The sequence below is a fragment of the Lissotriton helveticus genome, chromosome 9, assembly GCF_964261635.1.
Source record: "Lissotriton helveticus chromosome 9, aLisHel1.1, whole genome shotgun sequence".
Lineage (NCBI taxonomy): Eukaryota > Metazoa > Chordata > Amphibia > Caudata > Salamandridae > Lissotriton > Lissotriton helveticus.
In genome coordinates this window covers 952,109,081-952,128,805 of record NC_136070.1, presented here as the reverse complement: position 1 = coordinate 952,128,805, position 19,725 = coordinate 952,109,081, and the positions used below count along the sequence as shown (strand labels likewise).

General features: G+C 40.1%; 1 protein-coding gene across 1 annotated transcript in view; it reads right to left on the bottom strand.

Annotated features, from left to right (window-relative positions):
- MST1 (macrophage stimulating 1) overlaps positions 1-19,725 on the bottom strand; it is a 441,328-nt gene that overhangs the window by 156,416 nt on the left and 265,187 nt on the right. The window contains exons 8-9 of the mRNA XM_078661212.1: positions 17,063-17,181; positions 8,805-8,970 (exon numbers count right to left, since the gene is read on the bottom strand). Of these exons, the coding sequence (XP_078517338.1) occupies positions 8,805-8,970; positions 17,063-17,181 (285 nt within the window). The remainder of the gene's footprint in view (positions 1-8,804; positions 8,971-17,062; positions 17,182-19,725) is intronic.

The window sequence follows — 19,725 nt, the reverse complement described above, 5'->3', positions numbered from 1 at the left end:
TCTGCTCTAGGGGGAGAATTGCAGACATAGTCACCCAGTCATTTATAGAATTCAATAGACATTTGGTGAAAACCTTGCCTATGGCGTCTAGGAGAGCTATTTGTCTATAATTTTCAGGTGAATCCCTGACGCCCTTTTTGTAGATAGGGATTAACAAGCTCCCTTTCCAAGAGTGTGGAACAATGCCATTAATATAACAAGCTTTAAATACAGGGTATAAAATTTTCCCCCATAAGGCACTATGAGTTTTCAATACTGAAATTGGAATTTCATCTGGGCCTAAGGCACCAGACGAGCGGAGAGCTTTAATTGCGGCTTCAATTTCTAATTCGGAAGGAGGATCATAAGGAAATAGATCTTCCTGCAATTTATTAAGGTCAAACTCCTCACCATTACTACTATATAGACCCTGAACAAAATCTACCCAAGACTGCTCATTTATTGATATCGGAGAAGGTCTGGATCTCACCCCACAACCCTCCCCGATTAATGACCAGAAGGTCTTAGTTCGACCACTCTTAGCTGCTTCACGAAGTTTACACCAAAGGGCGTCTTCCTTCTCACATTTTAATCTAACCTTCAACCTATTTCTTCTCCTCCTCAAAAGTAAAATTCTTTGTCTACGGTCTGGGGTGGGGAAAAGGTATTGGGCCCTTACCAATTTATTTATTTCCTTATTTAAATTAAGAAGATCAGGAGGAATTTTGGGCGTTACCTTAGCTGTTTGAAGCTTTTGAGCTTTAAGTTTTAAAATTTGTAAAAATGACGTAAAGCAGCCTAGTTCTCTGCCTTCCCATAAAGTTAAGTTATCTACTGCATATTCTAGTAAATTGGACAGATTTTTAATAGTCCCGGAATTCCAGTAGCACTTCCTGTTTTTAATATCAAAGTTCAATAGATCATCCCCGATTTTCCATTGATCTTTTTGAGAAGATGATACATTCAACTTCAAAATCAAAACATTATGATCACTAAGATCAGTAGGTAACACTATCAAGTCCTTCAAGAAACTAAAAAATGTGCTATCGACTATCACGTAATCCAAAATCGAACCACCATTCCCTGATTTATGTGTTAGGTGAGCAGGGCTGTCAGAGGAAAACCTCCCATTGGCTATAATACAATCTGCCTCGATTAAGCTCTCCAGGATTAATTTCCCTCTTTTATTTGTTTTAATGTTCTTTGGGAATATGGCTTTAGGTATCTGGAACATTTCCTCCTTTTCTTTATTTCTAAATAACTCTAAAGCTCCATTGGATATTTTAGCATTTAAATCACCCACCAGTATAATATATGGGGGGGAACAAGATTCCTGTAAATTGAGAATAAAAGAGCAGATCTTCTTAATACCACTGTTATAGTTTAGGTCAGGAGGTAAATAAGCGTTTATTATTATGACTGATTTGTTCGAACTATCATTCACAAAATTTGTTAAAGTAATTGCCTGGAATAATTTGTTCGAATCTACAAAGTGGGTATAATTCCATTTAATTTTGTTTGATAAGAAACAAGCTAACCCACCTTTCGCTCGGCCTCTTATAGAGGGAGTGGCACTACTCTCCAGCACATAGTAATCTTTCACAACCGGTAAGTTCCCTATCAGCCAGGTTTCCTGTAAGCAGATTATATCTGCATCTAAAGAGTTTAAGTATAGCAATTTATCGGAACTCTGGGTTAAACCAGCAACGTTCCATTGAATTATTTTTAAATTATCGCTAAAGATTAGGATTTACTCCGGATGAAAGACCCGATTTATTCGACAGAATAGAGGGTAACCAACTCCACTCAAAATCGGCATCTTTTACCCTAGTTTGTTTTAACGGGAGCGGATTATTAACTGTCACTTGCCGCTTATTTTTTAGTATCCGTATTTTTAACTCTTCAGTCTTTACAGGAAGACTGTCCGGAGAATAAGCTTTTAACCCCTGATAGGTTAACAATCCTTGGCAATTTTGGCCGACTATTTTAACCGGTAAGAAAGTATCAACATCGATTCCTCTTATTTGAAATTCTTCTGCCCACTGAAGAATATGATTTAATACCAATTTAGAATAAAATTTCACACGAGCTATCTTTCCATTTTTCGAAGTTATTAGTTTTACAACGTCTATATCTGCTGATTGTATTAATTTTAGACTCTCTATTTCCTGAAAACAATTAACTAGTACAGATCTATTTAAAATAAGATCTGGATCAAAGATGGGAATAAAATCAAGAAAGAGAGTATCTACATGTTCTCTAGTCTTGGGGCCTGTCTTACATGTAGTTTCAGGTACAACAACTTGTGAAAAAGAGATAGCCAAGGGATCAAGAGTAGCTCTTGAAGCAGAATCAGAGGCAGGGATTAAGTTTAAATCATTTACAATAGTACGCTGAACATCAGAATATTGCTGATTTGTATGGCATATTAGTTCTTGTTGTACTACTGTAGGAATTACCTTTGGACTTGCCACTTGTTCATGCGATAAATTAAGATCTGAATCCACAAGATTGGAGTTGTTCGTTAGAGAATCTTTAACATTTTCAAAAATAATTTTCCGTTGCCTCTTTTTGTAAAATCTTCGATTTAATTTTCTTTTTTTCCCTCGTTGTTTTTTAGATACTATTATTTCGGATTTATTCTCTTCTGATGGAGGAGCTTTGTCCGATAGAGCCAAATGATTTAGTGTTTCTTTATTTGTTTGGGGGAAAAAAATAGGAAAGATAGGAGGTAAGGTATTACACTCTTTATTCTCCATAAGTGGAGATATCTTGATCTCTTGGCTAATAAGAGCAGCACAATTGTTTTTAATTAGATTCTCATTCCTTTGGATGGAAGAATGAATCGGAGATTTAGGGTCCGTATTAGTCTTACCCAGAGGATCAGGCGTAGTAGGCAGATCGGTAATTATTTTATCCTTTATTTCTTGTTGTTGTTCCTCACCTACATTTTTAGGGAAATCTCTTATTTTTGGATTGATGATATCTTCCAGTCCTGTATGATTACTCAAAAGTGCCTTTAGGATCAGGGTTACTGTATCAAAGACATTGTCTGATCCATTTACTAATTTTTCCAAAAGCATTAAAATAGAAGAAATTAGTCGCTCTAGGGCAGTTAAAGAATCGGAGATTACGTTATTTTCTCGTGCATATAAATTTTGTCGATCAATATCTTGATTTTGGTCGTGGGAGGGACTAGCGAATAGATTCATTTCGGGGGTAGAAAAGTCAGAATTATGAGAGGGTGTGCTGCTAAAAAGATGCAACACAGGAGTAGCCATAGTATCCTGTCGTGTGGTAAGATTCTGAATTAAAACTTTCTGGGACTCAAGATTGATATCAGGAAGAGTATAGTCCTCTGGAGGAATATGCAGCGGGGTAGATGAACCAGGACATATATTTAGATCATTATTTAAAAGGGGGGAAAGATTATGAGCTATTGCTATTACTGGGGAACCTTGATCTACCGCTTTAGTTGCCAAATTTTGGGTTTCTAAAGGGAGAACTATATCTTGTTCTTGATTCTTATAGGTTAACACCTCAGGGTGAAATGGGGCTGTAACACCTGGCAAGATATTATCTCTCTTATTAATATAGAGGTCTTGTACCTGATCTTTAATACTAATAATAGTATTTTCAGTAATGACTTCTTCTCGATCCATTTTGTCTTTACCCTTATCCCATAGGGAGTATAACTGGCATGTACTTTTTACTTGTAGTGCTGGCCCATTTCTATTTCGCAAAGGATTAGATTTGGTTTTAGAGCAAGCTCTACCGACTACCACTCGCCCGGATCTTAGTTTCTTAGAAGTCATCTTATTTGAGAGGGGAGTGGACAAATATGGGTCACAATAAAATCCAATAAATAACAATAATAAAATATTGAACAGTGGGAGTAGTAATAAATGTTACCAGAATTAACCTAAATAAGAGATAAAAGGGATGTGGCCGGCCCAGCCTCTATCAGTCTCTGTCGGTCGCAGTCGGTCCCGCCCTTGTCCCGGGCTTCTCCCGGCGCCCTCCCGCGCGCTCCCGCGCAGCGGGTCCCTTCGACTGCTATTGAGCTATTGGAGCTAAGGGGGGAGGAGCCGGCAGGGAGAGCGCCCCAGCTGGTCTCAATTTGGGGAGGTTGCTGGTGCTCCTGGGACAGGTAGTCCTGCGCCAGCAACAGCTCGCAGCCCTGCTTCTCTCACTCTCCCTCGTTAAGGCTGTGAGTCCGTGAGTCCGCCTTCCTCGAAGCGGGACCCGCGGAGCGGGTACCGCAAGATGTAGGTTAAAGGAAATTAAAACAAAAGGCTCTGCAAGATGCAGCAACAGCGTCCAAGGCAGAGAGGAATGTTTAGTTGTTTGACATGTTATTTACAGGCTCCGGGATGCTAGTGATCATTTGCCTCTGCTGTTCTGGATCTGTAAAGCCTTCTGTTCTTCTTGTGTATGTGTGTTCTTTGCTACTAGTCTTCTTACTTCCAATATGTATGTATGTTCTTTGCTACTAGGCTTCCTACTTCAAATATATCAGATTGGCCTTGCAGTTCACAGGCCCCCTCTTGCAGTGAATTTTCCTCACTGGATTTGGTAATCCATTGGACGTTGGCTAGGGCTTCAACTGGGTATTGCTTACCTGTTATCAGTACTTTTTCAGTTCATTCTTTATTTAGCCTTGTTCTCCATCCTTACTGAACAACACATCTGTTCCACTTCAATTTTTCAGATTTGTATTGTTTTATGACACATTTTACATATGTTTTCGTTTTCACCATAAGGGATTTGGCATTGTAGGCTTAGTCAAGAAAGCTTCATCAGAAACACAAAATGCTGGTAAAATGCCCTAGTTAAAAAAGTAATCTTGATGTTTCCTGCAAGCATAATGTATGTTCATATGAAGTATGTCACTGACTTTAACTAGAGATATAAAGCATAATCCCCTTAATAAAATGTGCCTATTAAATCTTCACATTTTCCCATGTTTCAACTAATGTATTTTTTGAAAACGTACTAAACAATCCGTCGATACCTGCAGATTTGATGGGAAGGCTCAATTACAGAATCTTGTTCGACTAAGATATGCTCACTATAAACAGCCAGTATCTAAGCATAACGACGACCAATGAGGCACTGTAATTTGAATAACTGTGCATTACATCAGAGTCGTCCACTAATGCAGCACTTATTTTCGACTTTAGTAATGGGCTAATAAGTGGTTGCATTCTAAAGCTGAAACCATACATCTTCTAGCAATCAAAACATTTCTAAAACATCAAGAGAAAAAAAAAACTCTTTTTCAACAGGGAATCTCACACAACAAAGATATAAAAGAAGCTATCACCAGTCTATAAAGAGACAATAACCCCCAACAGGTGTGGCTCCCTTTTTATACTGATGTTTACACTCAGTAGCAAATAACACTTAAACAAGTCCATGGCTGATGCATTAAAAATCTTAAGGCTGACAGCCCAAGTGCAAAACAGGATCATACAGGTTCATTTTTGTATTCGCAAAATGAATGGAGGAGATCTCCTGGAAGCCACTGAGGGTCGCAGAGCTAAAGGTAGAGAGCAACAAAGACAGGGCTAGCGGAAACCTACACATGAGGGGGGAATTTGGTTTGTATGCTACTGGCCCACTGAAAGACACTGGCATGGACTAAAAGGGCAGTTACTACAATTGTTTGGAACGGATGTACCCATTTTGTTCCCAGTTTCATATATGTTCCTACAAGGCAAATGATGTCAGATGCATCAAAATATCTTGTTTGGTTTTCCATAGTTATGTCATTTCCATTTATCCATGCAGTTTTCTACAGCACACACCCATATGGGCCTGAAGTGTTAGTGTGCTTTACAATGAAACATCAAGCATTCCACCAAGCAAATAAGAGGAACATACACAGATTTATATGGGATACATGAGAGAGAAACTAGCATCAAAACAATTGTGAGACTGCAGATAAAACACGGGAAACAAGTTAGCAGTAATAATAAAGCAACAAAAGGAAGCAGAGTATATAACAGGCAGATACTTCAGAGGTAGTATTCTAAAATTTGCGAAGACAAGAATTATTGAACACACTGAAAATGCCTTTAGAGCAGGACATTTTTTAGCTTTTTTTAAATATGGCAATCAAGGAAACAGAGCAAAAAAAGGAAGGACATTCCAAATTCTCGAGGCATTGCAGAGAAAGACTGCTTCAAAGAAGGCTCTCTTTCATATGCTGGGGGCTCAAGGAAGGGAGACTTCACTGCACAAACATAATTGGACAGTGGAAATAGTCAGTTCTTCAGCCAGAATGATGGGAATAGATGTTGGTAAGGCTTTGTGTCTGACACAGGCGATCTTAAATTGAGATTCCACTTCAACAGACAACCACTGTAGGGTTACAAAAACAGGAGTAATCTAGCCAAATTTCTTGCATTGAGAAACAAATGGAGCGGCTCCATGTAACAGAGCCTTAATGGGGGCAAGATGTACTGTTATGCCACGAGGAAAGAGTAAATGTACTAAGGCCTTTAAGTCTTGTTCAGGACTAAATTGCCGATACACAAAAAGTTAGAATCGTACACTGCTGGCCTAGGCTTTAATGGGAGATTTTTGGTTGAGTCTTTGAGAATGAATCCCAAAGACATTGCATTATTCTACAACTGTGGGTTTCCAGTCCAGGAGGCTGCCAGAATATATGGATGATAGTACAAGGAGGTTGAATATTTTTGGGTAGATTAACAAGAAATCAGTTTCTAAAGGGGTACGTTTTGAGCTGAGGCTAATCATCCCTCTCTCTATCTTCTCCAAGCTGCTAGTTATGTGAGATCATTTGGAGAGGAGATTTTGAGATTGAACTCTGTACAGTCATCATATTGGTGATAGAGGTCCCCGGATTTCCTTAGTATACATTGACCTGCTCCACATATAAATTAAAAAGTATATGAAACCATTTGTAGCTTTGAGTGACCCTGTAACAGACTAACACTGAAAGATTGAGAGAGTTACCTATGTTAACCAATTGGCACCAATATGGCAAACAGAAGGCACTACTCTGTGAACGCCTACTCCGTTTTTCAAGGATGTTAATGTGATAGTTGATTGACAGCACCAAAAGCAGCACGATAGAAGCATATGAAGACAAAAGTTTCCTGAATAAAGGAAGCGGTTTCTAGGCTGAATTGCATATTAAAAGGGTCATTAGCCAAGATATGATGGTATGTAGGAATCTCTACACAACATTCTATCACCTTCCTTAGGGAAGGTAGTCCTGATATTGGGTAGATGTTATTGAGGTCTTTGGTATCAGCTGAGGGTTTCTTCAGCAGGATGATATCTGACCTATTTTCATACAGTCGGGGAACACAGTTTGTATAAGAGATGTGCTAATCGGAGTGGCCCAGTATTGCAGACCATGTTTTTTTGTTCTTTCAGTATGTTTCTGGACATCATGTCTGAAAAGTGGTTTGAAGGTTTAATCTTTACTTGAATATTGAGTAAATCACGATTTCTGTAAAATGAGACCAGTTGTCTAGCTTTCCAAATTATGGCTGTCAGTGACGGGAAGGCCAGAGGATGAAGGAAGGAGAATTTGATGGCTTTGACCTTCTCAACAAGGGGGTTTGCAAAATCTTCACATTTTGATTCAGAGACATCAACTGGAAGAAGAGACGACTGACTGTTGGACATTTTGACTTTTATTTAGCTTTGCTAGTTCTTGGGTCACCATAATTTAGAAGTGGGGGTACTCTGTGAGATGGTGGAGTCTAAATCCTGCAAGCTATATCCATTTTTCTCTTTGTGTCATGTGTACAACCTCCATGAGGGACATGTTTAATAATCACCACATTGTATTTCCTTTTTTATCTCCTGTTTTCTTGTATTTCATTATTCTACCTATTCTTTCATTTTCGCTTGCGTTCATTTCCCTATTAGTATACTCATATGGCATACAGTGGAATAGTGTACAATGGAGTGGCACAGATTGGAGCAGCGTACAGTAGAGTGGTACTGAGTGGAGTGATGTAGTGTAGTAGCATACCGCCACACTACTAAATATTAATTATGAATAACATTTCTTTCAGGGAATTTGCTGAATGGTGGTCAGCTCCGATATTCCAAATGTTTTTGAGTATAATCCGGATGAATTGTGAAATACTATGTTTAATATCTTGCAGATGGGAAGGATTTTCAATGAAAGGAACAGGTAAGCATTAAAAATATACAATAATCTGTCATCTGGGTTAAACGTTTAATTTGCTGTCACTAGTGTCAAGGGGTGGGTGGAACAAAAAAATGATGGATGCAAATGCTTCAATCACAGCTTAATGCCAATGCTGAGTATACAGAAATGTTCAATCAATTGAATAAACCAGGGCAAATGAGATTGGTAGACAATTGTACATCATTTAAAAGAAATATGAAGTTCTTGCAAGTGTCATCCATGCATTCAGAATACATTCCAACATTTGTCACAATCGGAAACTGACATCTAGAAACATTACATTATGCTCAGAACCAAATTTCATATAAACAGTTGTAAATAGCAGGCCTAGCAGATACAAACTGGGATTTCATGTCAGTAATCTGAGGTAAAATTGTTGGAAAAGTGAGGGTTGGCAGATAGAAGATAGAATTCTTGAGTGTTACATGAGGATGTCCTCAAATCTAATTCTCAACCAGGGCAACAACACAGACCACATCACAAAGAGTGAATAAAGTTTGCCTTATTTGCTAGTGGATTCTTCCTGCAGTGTGTGGCAATAATTTTTTTGAGGTCAAAGACTCACTTGCAAAACGTAAATCTTTATTTAGGACACATTGATATACCCGCTCTGACAAAAACTTACTTGCATCCATATTTCTCTAGCAGGAAATGGTGTTTGTGGGGTGTCTGGGAGTCCCATCGCTGGCAGGGGATCCCTGACGACGTGAAGTTTGCTCTCCCTCGGTAGCCTTCACCTTTGCCTTTGAAGCATGTGCTTGTGATTTCCACGTTCTGTGGTCCTTGCTTCTCTGCACCACATAATGGGAAAGGGAAAAAAGAGGCTAAGATCTTATGTATATAGAACTGACTTCCACTTATAACTATTTCCAGTTTAGAAGCTCATGCTGGTGTCTGCTTCATGAGTAGATAATGGCAATTATTTCATACTATACTTGAGCTTCTCAACTTGAATGAACTCTTCGAGCAATGGGACAAAAACTAGCTGTTCTAACCTGCCCCTTGACATACAGGAACACACTACTGCACAAGCCATTCAGAAGCAATTATAAAGACCAGGGGGCTGTATTATGTAAAAATAGTGCATTAACACAGTCTACACCTGGTGCACCCTAATGAGTGTGCACCTGGCTCAGACCTAGAGAACGCGCTTTATTAAAAACAATGTATTGTCTCCAGTACAGCACAAACTCATGACTGAAACTGAAGATAGCACAGCATTAATGACCTCCTGCCCTCGAGGTGAGTGCTGTGCAAAACTGCACTCGTTTGTAGGGTGGATACAATTGAGGGGTGGTCATGGGGCCCTAAGTAGGCGTACTGAGTGGGCACCACCATATATGTGGAGCATAGTAAGTGCGCCTCCCTACAGACAAGATAAAAGTGCCCCACAGGCCAAAACAGAGGGCACAAACATCTGTTTCATCCCAGCGGCATAAAGTAGGACATGGGCCCAGGTGTTCACAATCAATGTCACGAGATTCAAGAGGACTCAACTGAAGAGGAGGAAATTTGGATACCAAGATTATACCGGGCCCAAATGTCACAGCATTTCATAGATCAGCCTACCAGCAACTTCATGACAAATGTTACATCACAACCGTCTGTTCTCACTAGTCCAGTTATCACATACCATGATGTTAGCATGTAGAAAGCAAAGAAAGATCACATTTCAATTTAGGAAATAAACTACACCCCTGCCTTTGCCTGTAAAGCCTGCTCTCATTAGGAACTGAATGTGTGGCGGTGGTTACTTCTAGGTTTAAGCAACAAACGAGTGCCAGGCCATATGGTTTTCTGGGGGATCAACTGGTATAGTCTTTAGTTACTTGTGATAAAGATCCACATCTTTATAAATGCAAGTGGTGGACTGATTTCCCCAGCTATAGCAGATCTGAAAGTTGTCCACGAATGGGGCTAAACATTTGATGTGGGCTGTGTGGCTACTACTTCCTAATTTTAAATGGCGAAATATCTACGTCGATTTTTTAGGAATAGAAGTAAATATAAACTTTGAATATGAATGTCGATGAATTCTAAGAACAGAATTACAAAAAGCATTTTGACAAGAAGCATTGCTAGTTTGGTACAACTGAACTTGACAAAGCCCGAAAAGTATCAAAGCTTTGCAGTGAGCAAGCTCGCAGACTTCACAAGGTTTGGACAGAGTACAGGGAGTACTAAAGAGAAAAGTTCAGATTTATTTTCTATTCACAAATATTAGAAATGAAGTGTTATAGTTTTAATAAAACAAAAATTGCCAAATTTAGGAACAGGAGCACAGGAGCTTGGTTATCTTCACAGTCAAGTAGACTCTAATTCATCTTCACAAGGGAGTGTATCGCAACAATACAATATAACTCTTTTACCTGATAGGAATTCATTATATTCCGTAAACCTCACTGACCAGCCAAGTAACAAGAAAGAAGTGGTGGAGCCTTGTGTTTTTGTTTTCTCTTGTGCAATTCCCCGTTCCTGCCCCCACAATGGCCCTCCTGTTTCCATTATGTAGTCCGTGGTGGGACTGATGAGTAGAAAAAAGCATCACTCATGTTGGATTGTATGCATAAGGTTAGTGCAAACCTGGCACTCCCCTAGACCTTCCAGTTTGGAAGACACTGATGACGTCACATCCACAACAGAGACCAAAGATTGTTGGGAGCATTTTCGTACCTTTTCAGTGTCAGAAAGTAGCATTCAATGGCCATTTCCATCTGAGCCATTACATAAAGTGGAAAAAGACGAATGTTGTGCAGACTGGTGATGAGCAATGCATGGTGAAGATGTTTAATATGCTTACTATTGAACAATATGAATATTTTTCAAGCAGAATGTTCCACAATGTCAACACAAATTATTGCAATATGCTAGTGTCAAATTTCTTGGGATTTAATAGCTTATATTTTCTCTAGCAATTGGCAGCTGAAAGGATTGAGAATTAATACAAAAGAGCAAGTGGGCCAGAGAAGGGAAGCGCCTGAGTATACCAGTTAAATGGTGGGGAGCCTCTACTGTATGATTGTATTATATATTGTTTTGTAGCATTGAACTAATAAAAATATGAATAGAAAAAAATGAACATAAAGATGTCTTATTAGAGATGTATTCGCCTGAAGACAAAGGATGTATAAGAGATATTATTATACAGTACAGAATCTTAGGGATAGAAAAGTCAAAGGCATTTCTTTTAACTTAGAAGAACCATGAAGTTTAAAGCTCAGAAGTGGTACAAGAACATTTTTGAATGATCTGGATTTCATATTGGACTCTTCCTCCATTCGCCATTATCCTGATCTTATTTGATAACTTGCATTTCAGCCTGAACAACAACCATCAGAGTATGTTCCTGGCTCAACTTCTATCAAACTATTCCCATAGCAATAATTATTCCTGCTTCATTCACATGCATGACAATGGCCCCACCTTATCCTTCTCAAACACTACTTCTTTCTACCACACTACTAAATGCTCTTCCTGTGACCATGTCTATTCACCAGGCCAAGAACATGATTAATATAGCAAATGTCCCTACTGATATGGTTTGATGGGGTCGCAGAACATTCAACATTGTACATTTCATAATATATTCACTTCTAGGAAATCCATAATAAGCCCTGGGTAAACAAAAAACTATGGTAAACTTTTCTGCCCAAGGTGTCAACCAAACACCCTCTTGAATGTCAAAGATATTTTTAAACAATCAGGTGTATGTTACACATCCATTCTCAAAGTCTAGGCAACTTTCAAATATCTCATGCATTAATGCAAAAGTTAATTGTATTCCATTTGATTGGTTTATTTCTAGAAATACATATAACACAAAATGTTGCAAATTAATCCATGCCACCACTTATCGTCCTTTGACGGACCATGTCAAGGCTCTAAATACTCGTGTAAATGTCAGCCATCCGGATAAACTGTATTGCCTAAAAGTGACATATTCCTCCTGATTAGACCTGCTATAACATTTTTCATGGCCTGGAAAAAAACACAAATCCAGTTTGTACAAGCACACTGTGATCAGATCCACACGTGACTTATTTAACAATATTCTACAAGCATCTTTTAACTTTCCCTAGCAGCTCCACACATTTATACCACTTACACCCTATCCCCAACCATGGATAAGCCCTGAAATATGCAATGATAAAACAAAAACATTTGCTTGCTCCTTTGCTCTTGCTGGAAAACCTTTACACCTGAGCACTTTGCAGATTAAATAACTGGCCTTCACAGCCATATCGCTGCACAGTGCACACTTCTTCAAAGGCTAACCTGCACTATAAAATCCCTACACTCCTTACTGCTCCATGATGCCACATCTGTGTTGTCACTTCATTACCCTCCACAATCTCCGTGATGTATTGTACTATCTCTGTGCTTCTCTTTGCCCCAAATCAGCTTGTCCGTTGCCCACTCTCACTCCACCCACTTTTTATCCCTTCACCCATAAAAGTTGCAGAGCTTATTCTCATACTCAAGATTGCCAACCTCGTCTTGTGCATCCTTTGACTTATCAAACCCCAACATATTAAGCATGTTGCTCTAATGCATTGTATGTTCCATTCAATCTTACTTGGCTGGTTTCAAAATTTCTGTTGTCCTTTCACTATAAAAGAACCTGGTTAAAGGACTCTCCTCTGCCTTCAACAACTTTCTTTTATCTCCACATCTCTTGCCTTGGTGTGTAACTATCTCACATGGCGTGTCTCAGCCCATGATCCAATTTACAAGTTCTTCTTTCCATCTAAACTACCCTTTCTCACATGGACTTTCCACAAACTGAGCAAATCAGGATTAAGTTGCGTCAATACTCATATCGCTGAACAACAAACTGGCATTCAAATATGTGGCCTACTCTACAACGCTTATGACTGCCACCCTATCCCTACCTTGACAATGATATTTTGCGGTTTCTTGGAGCTATTTTCACTCTGGACAAAAACCAATACCCATTAATGTACAACCAGTACTTCATCCAGGTCCCTTTAACATACAACCATTAAAACTTCCCTAGGTGACAAATTATTTTGTTAAAAAAGTTTATTTAAGTTTTGTTCTCATATTACAGAGAAACTAATCATAAAGCCAGTACCAGAATCAATTCTCATTTGACAACAGACAACCACAGTCACTAGTATGTGGTGCATTTCTCATAGGACACATCAAATCAACAATACAACAAACTATAGACCTTACAGGGGCATCAATTCTCTTTATCCTTCACTCAGTTGGTGCCACATGCCACGCCAGTCTCCGTTCTATGTGAATCTGGGGTCTTGACATTGTCACAAAACCCATAGAATTCCATCAACTAACTATTCAACCTACTCAATATCTTGTGTAACTCCTGGGGGAGCCCCTGGCCTCGTATCTCTCTCTCTCGCTATTCCCCCATATATAAAACCATGCTAGTTTGCCATTCATGCTTGGTGAACAGCCTCTGGGATACCCAGTTCTTTGCCAAGTTAACACAGTTTGGACAGTGGACCACTTAAGCGCAAAACAAAGCACCAATCCAAATATCACCAAATTATTCAATTTTCAATAAGCCAGCGTGCACTTTCCACATGCTCCCTGTCCCAAGAGCATTACCCAAACTTGGGGAAAAAGTCTATTTTTGTCCTGAATGAAAAAGCACCGCTACAAGGGTGAGTCTCCACCGATCATAGGAGATTCATAGGAGATTAATAAGTCTTTGAAATGTCCTCTTATAAAGACGCTGAGTCGTGATGCACAAAATTCAATGTTCTTTTAATAATCCACTTATAAACAAGACACCAGCCAAGCCAAGTTATGTTTGCAACAATCAATGCCAATAAACTGAATATAAAAGTTTTCTTCTTGTTTGGTTGTTAGCATTCGGGATCCCAAGTATTGTAAATTAGGGCACTGAAGGCAATTCACATATTATCATCTATGTGCAGAAAGGGGTTTTCCTCTCTTTCGCATTTCGAGCAGTTAGGTGTTGGGGCCTGTCCAATTCTATAACACCTACTCCTTTTGTAATAAGCCTGGTGAAGGATTTTCAACTTGATCAGGCATAGCGAAGTATTAATCAGATCATCCTTAGGGTACATCAGGGCTGCTTCTCAATCTATGTCTTCCATAGCCCCTAGGCCTTCCTCCCATTTTAACCTTAATTTGTGTAACTGATCTGGCATTTTATTATTAATGATTAAGAATGCTGTAGAAGAGGGATATTGCCCCTCTTCCTAGCTCCCACAGCACGGCTCTATTTTCCAGCACTCTGGGATCTGGGGCCACTCAATCTGCTCAGCCTTGAAGGCGTGCCGCAACTGTTCGTACTTCAACATCAGGATTTGTGCCATGTTACACTTAGTTTGTAGGGTAGACAATGACTGGTGACAAATTCTTATTCTGCTTCTCCCAACACCTATACACAAGCACCACCTCAATAGATTCCTCCTTCCCATCCTTTTCTCCAGGCTCAAGGCTCGAAAAGCGTCAGGACACTCGTATGTGTAGCAGTTGGTGCTTATAAATAACATAACATACTTTGTACTGCCTACCAGCAAATCATAATTGAAGTGCACTTTGTTAACTAATGCTGAACTCCTCTAAGCCTGCAATTCTATACTTTCCTGCACACACAACACCCGGCGCCCTCGAGCTAAACCAAGATTGCTTTTGCCTGACTATTTTCCATTACAAGAAACTTCAGCAAACTTTTCACCCCCAACATAACATTTACTACAGTAAGAGACGCAGCTAAAATGCTCAATAAGCCCTTCCACGTGGCTAGTCTCTTAATCAATGCTCTAATAATGTGCAATAAGTAATTATTAAAGTCCCAAACTCTAAAGTCCTGTAGCTGAACTGAGAAGATGGGCAGCTACCCTGCGAAAGCGCGGGTTCTTGTTTAAGCACCCACTCTCAGCTTATCCACCTCAGAGCCGTACTCCAGGAGTAAACGTGGGTCCTAGTGAACAGGAGGAGCGAGTCTGGAAAGTTGAGCACACCAAAATCTCCAAGCAGGTCAGGCTTTAACATACATGCTAGTTATTCCTTACTGCCAAAAGGCAAGTCATTGACTGAGACGAGCTGAGCCTCCCAGAAATAGAGTTGCATGTCACCCAGCCCGCCTGAAAAGACACATTTATTAAAGGACACATTTGGTTGTTTACAAGCCAAAGGAAGTTATGGACTACATTGCATACAGTGGCGAAGGAAGTAGACAGGATTTCATGTGGGTCACTTTGTAGTATATTGAGTGTCCTTGGAAGTTTGATCATTTTGAACAATGCTGTTCAGCTCTGGATAGCGAAGGGGAGGAGTGCCCAAATCTTGCATTTCTCTTCATGCTTTTTCCTAGGCATTACAAACTGTCATGCTGGAACTGCAGCTTAGGCTGCCATTCAGTAGCTAAGGGTCACACCACACTGCAGCAATAACCAATTTTTAGAATTGAACACCAGGCCTCGCCATTGAAGTCAGTCTACTTTTCTTAACTCTATCAGGCTCTAATTCATTACATTGTTTAACTCTCCCTGATCTATAACTCGTCCACTTCCCGGCAGCTTATTTCCTTTCCTGGTCCTCCTACCCAAGCAGATCTTAATGCCAGCTATTGCTCGATTTTGGAAAAGATAATTCCACTCCTTGATCATCTTCTGCTCATTTCCCTCCTCTGTTATGTTATTCTGAGGGTTTTTTAAAGCACACTCCCGAAGAAGTATCCCAGCGCTGATGCTATTACTGTAGTGGAAGATGAATTCTAACAAACTAAAGAAAAAAACTTTAAGAATGACGTTTTTAACAGTTTCTTAAAAGTTAAATTCTGACAAGAATGAATATGGGTCAGCAACATATTCCAAAGGTGCGGAACCAAATAGGGAGAAAGAACGACCACTGTTTCGGATCCCCCTTTCTGCTTTCTAATGGCATCTAGAACTTTAATACAACCTTCAAGCGCAAAATAGAAGTGCTACAGGCAAGCAACATAAAATAACATAACACAACATTTTGTGTGTCAGCATGTGTTTAGTTTGGGGCATTTTTACCTGCCTCTCCATGGCATCTTTCTAATAATCTCTCATCCTTAACTCGGTCAGGCCTGATTCATTACACTGTTTTACTCCACCTGATGTATATCTCCTATGCTCACCTTGTACCACTGCCCTTCTCCTCTCCTGCTTCTTCCATGCTAACCCGATACCTATGGTGGGCTAGCAGTCTGATTTGTGGAGGTTCAAGCCATTCACAAGTCTCCTTCCCTATTTACCCCTTTCTTGATCTCTACTTTCAACTCGGTCACCTTTAGTACTTTGATATGGCCCTAAACCCGCCTAAAGCACTAAATATGTAACCAACATAACACGTCTTTTGATCTGCATGCGTGTGGGAACTGCAGGTCTGGTAAACTATGTGTACTGGTACCTGGAGGTATATGTGCATGGGTTCCTGTTTGGCTGCTGCGTGGGTGTCTGTAGGTGAGCTGATCTGCGTTTGCATAGATGTCCGTAGGTATATAGTATATAGCTCCACATTTATGCATGTAAGCATTATCTATATGATTAAATGTGTGGATGTTCTGTGTCTCCATTTGTAAATGCACTGTACAAGTCAAACCAATTTCCAATGCACATGCGTGCTTTATATTGACAGTATCTTAATTTCTCTGAAATTACTACACTGAATCATGCAGCCCTACAGAAATTTCCACACACCCCAAAACATGTAATGTGGTCCACTTTACTGAACTGTTTGGAGAGCACACTTACAACAAGCCTATAAATAATTATATAGTCTGCTTCAGCAATGCACCAAACAGCCAGCTCCCACCACAAAGTGTTATGTCCTCAAACATACTGAATTTAGTTGCAGGTGCAGCAGATACCACCACATAATGTACATTCTTACTGCATTTCTGGATTTTGCAGTATTCGCGCTGCACGCTGGGGTCTGTCGTGTAACACCATGGACGTTCTGAGTAGTCTGGATTCCGGCAGTAATTATCATTGAGATTTTTATCCGGATATCTACAGCGAGAAGAGAAAAATGTTCATATCAAGTGAGAACAGATTTTTTTAAACATGCTTTATTACAACAAAAAACAAGATTCCCACCTTACAATGATCACTACTCCACAACTACCTTTTCGGGTCTTCACAATGGTACATTTCAAGCTCTTTCCAAATAAGGTGGAAACAGCTAATGTTTTAGAAAAACTAGTTCCCTCTTTTGGATAATTCCTATTCAAAGCATATTTCAGTCATTTTCAAACAATTTAAATTAACTACAAAAAATTATGATAGAATTCTTTTTGGTACTATGTGAGAACATTTTGCTAGTGAAAGCTAAAGTAGGCATCCAATGTTTTGAGACACTTGAGAACTGAAATTCATAGGACTATTCTCAACCAACTGAAATTAAAGATGCTCCCAATATTAATAAAGCTTTAGTGTGGTTGGATGTAAATGGGGAGAAATTCTAATCAAATCCGTATGAGCAAAAGTTAATGTCTTCAAAATGAAAGGCTGACCCACCTCCCTGTGCTTTATGCCTTGCAGTTACCATCCTTTCTGTTACCAATGTAATAGCATATAAATCTAACTTACAAGTTGTTTTCGATATTCCTAGAGCATTGCAAAAAAAATTGAAGATTTATTTACATTCTTATATGGCACAACATTGGAAGTGTCATTGCTCTTCACAACGAACTACCATCAGAGGAAGGGAATCATCCTCTTACAAATAACTTTGGAAACAGCAAAAAGAAATAAAACATCTCATTTAAAGAGAGCACTTGTTTAGATAATGACTCAGTTTGACAAATGCTAAAGGAATTTCCCATCATAAGACATTAAAATTATCTGAATCACATTTCTGAATGTAATTATCAGCAGTTGGGATTACTTAAAGCATGCCACCTATCACTTTGATTTTCACAGCCTGATGCTCCAAATGTGACATCAAAGCTCAGACCCATGTTCAGTGCCTCACTATCCCAAAGGATATAAGCTGCACCTCACAGAAAAGATTTCTATTAGTGCAGAACCAAGGCTGATTTATGGTTGGTCCACATCTGTAATTGCACAAGACGAGCTTATGTACAATGGTATGGAATGATTCCTATTACTTGAAGCATTTTCACCCATTTCTTTTTTGCTGTCTACATGGTTGTTTATGACAATCAACCAAGCTCTTGCAGTAGAAAGTCAGAAGTTGTTTGGCCAACTTCTTGAAAGCTGGCAAGATAGAAGCAACAGGGGGAAGATGCTTGATCCTTGTGGGTGGGTTTCCCAATCTTTAGATGTACGGCCCACTTGTGCCGGTGGTAACCTTGTAAATATGGAATGGTTGGGGAATTACCGGAAGCAAAAAATGTAATCGTTCTGCTGTTAAGTATTCGACTGAGGCTGAGAACCTGGATTTTCTTTTTGTTTAAAATTGTTGTAAAAGGGGTTTTAGATTAACATTCTGGTAGTCACACTGATCTACGAATGTACGAGTTACTTACCTTTGGTAACAATGTATCTGGTAGAGACGATTCTAGCCGCAGATTCCTTAACGTAGAATTATCCCCAGGCATGAGACTGGATCCGGAAACTTTTTGCTACAGAAAACCTGCGCGCCGGGGGTCGGCATCACGCGACTCTGCCCAGGCGTAGTGCACGTACGTGACGTCTGCGAGGTCACATAAGTCCCACCCCGGCGCAGCTACGTCAGTTTTCTTCGGAGAACTTTTCCGCGCCGCAACACAGAGCCATCAGACAAAACTGCGGGAGTATGAGAACAGGGTGCGAAAGAACAGGAAAAAGGAATGGTGAGGAATAACACCAGAAAGAACAGTACCAAGCACTGCAGTACCCAAAAGCAGGGAAAAGAATAAGAACAGAGCACAGCCCTGAGCAGCAACCCTGCCAGTACAGAGATAGCCCCCTTGGAGACAAGGAACATATACATAACAAATGACATGATAACATGCAGCAGGACTACAACCCCAACCAATCACAAGGAAGGGGAACCAGTCCAGGACAAACCAGGAACGACCCCCCTCCAAGACAGCCCCATCACATAATATGACAACCCCATAAGGAGCAAAGGGCAGAGGCACAGCCAAAAGACCCCAACCTAGAGGATAGCAGAGGGGCCAGAACCTCAGTAAGAAAGGGAAGAGGAAGGGGAGGGGAGAGGGGAGGGGTGAGGGAGCGGGTAGGCCCCAACCTGGAGCAACCAGAGCATAAGGACACAGAAGTACTCATAAACCCATCCTCCAACGAGTAAAAAAGGGGAGGAAAAAGAGCGAGAAACAAGCCAACATCCTGACAGAAGTGCGCCAGAAGGCACTCACTGAAGACAGAGCCATACGCAGGAAGGCGAAGACAGAAGACCAAGCCAAGGGTCCTCACAGAACGGGGAGGAAGGGCGGGCCATGAAGGAATCGTCTCTACCAGATACATTGTTAACAAAGGTAAGTAACTCGTACATCCCATAGAGACTACTAGCCGCTGATTCCTTAACGTAGAATAGATACCCTAGCCATACCCACGGGGAAGGAGGGTCTGCAAGAAGACCCATCA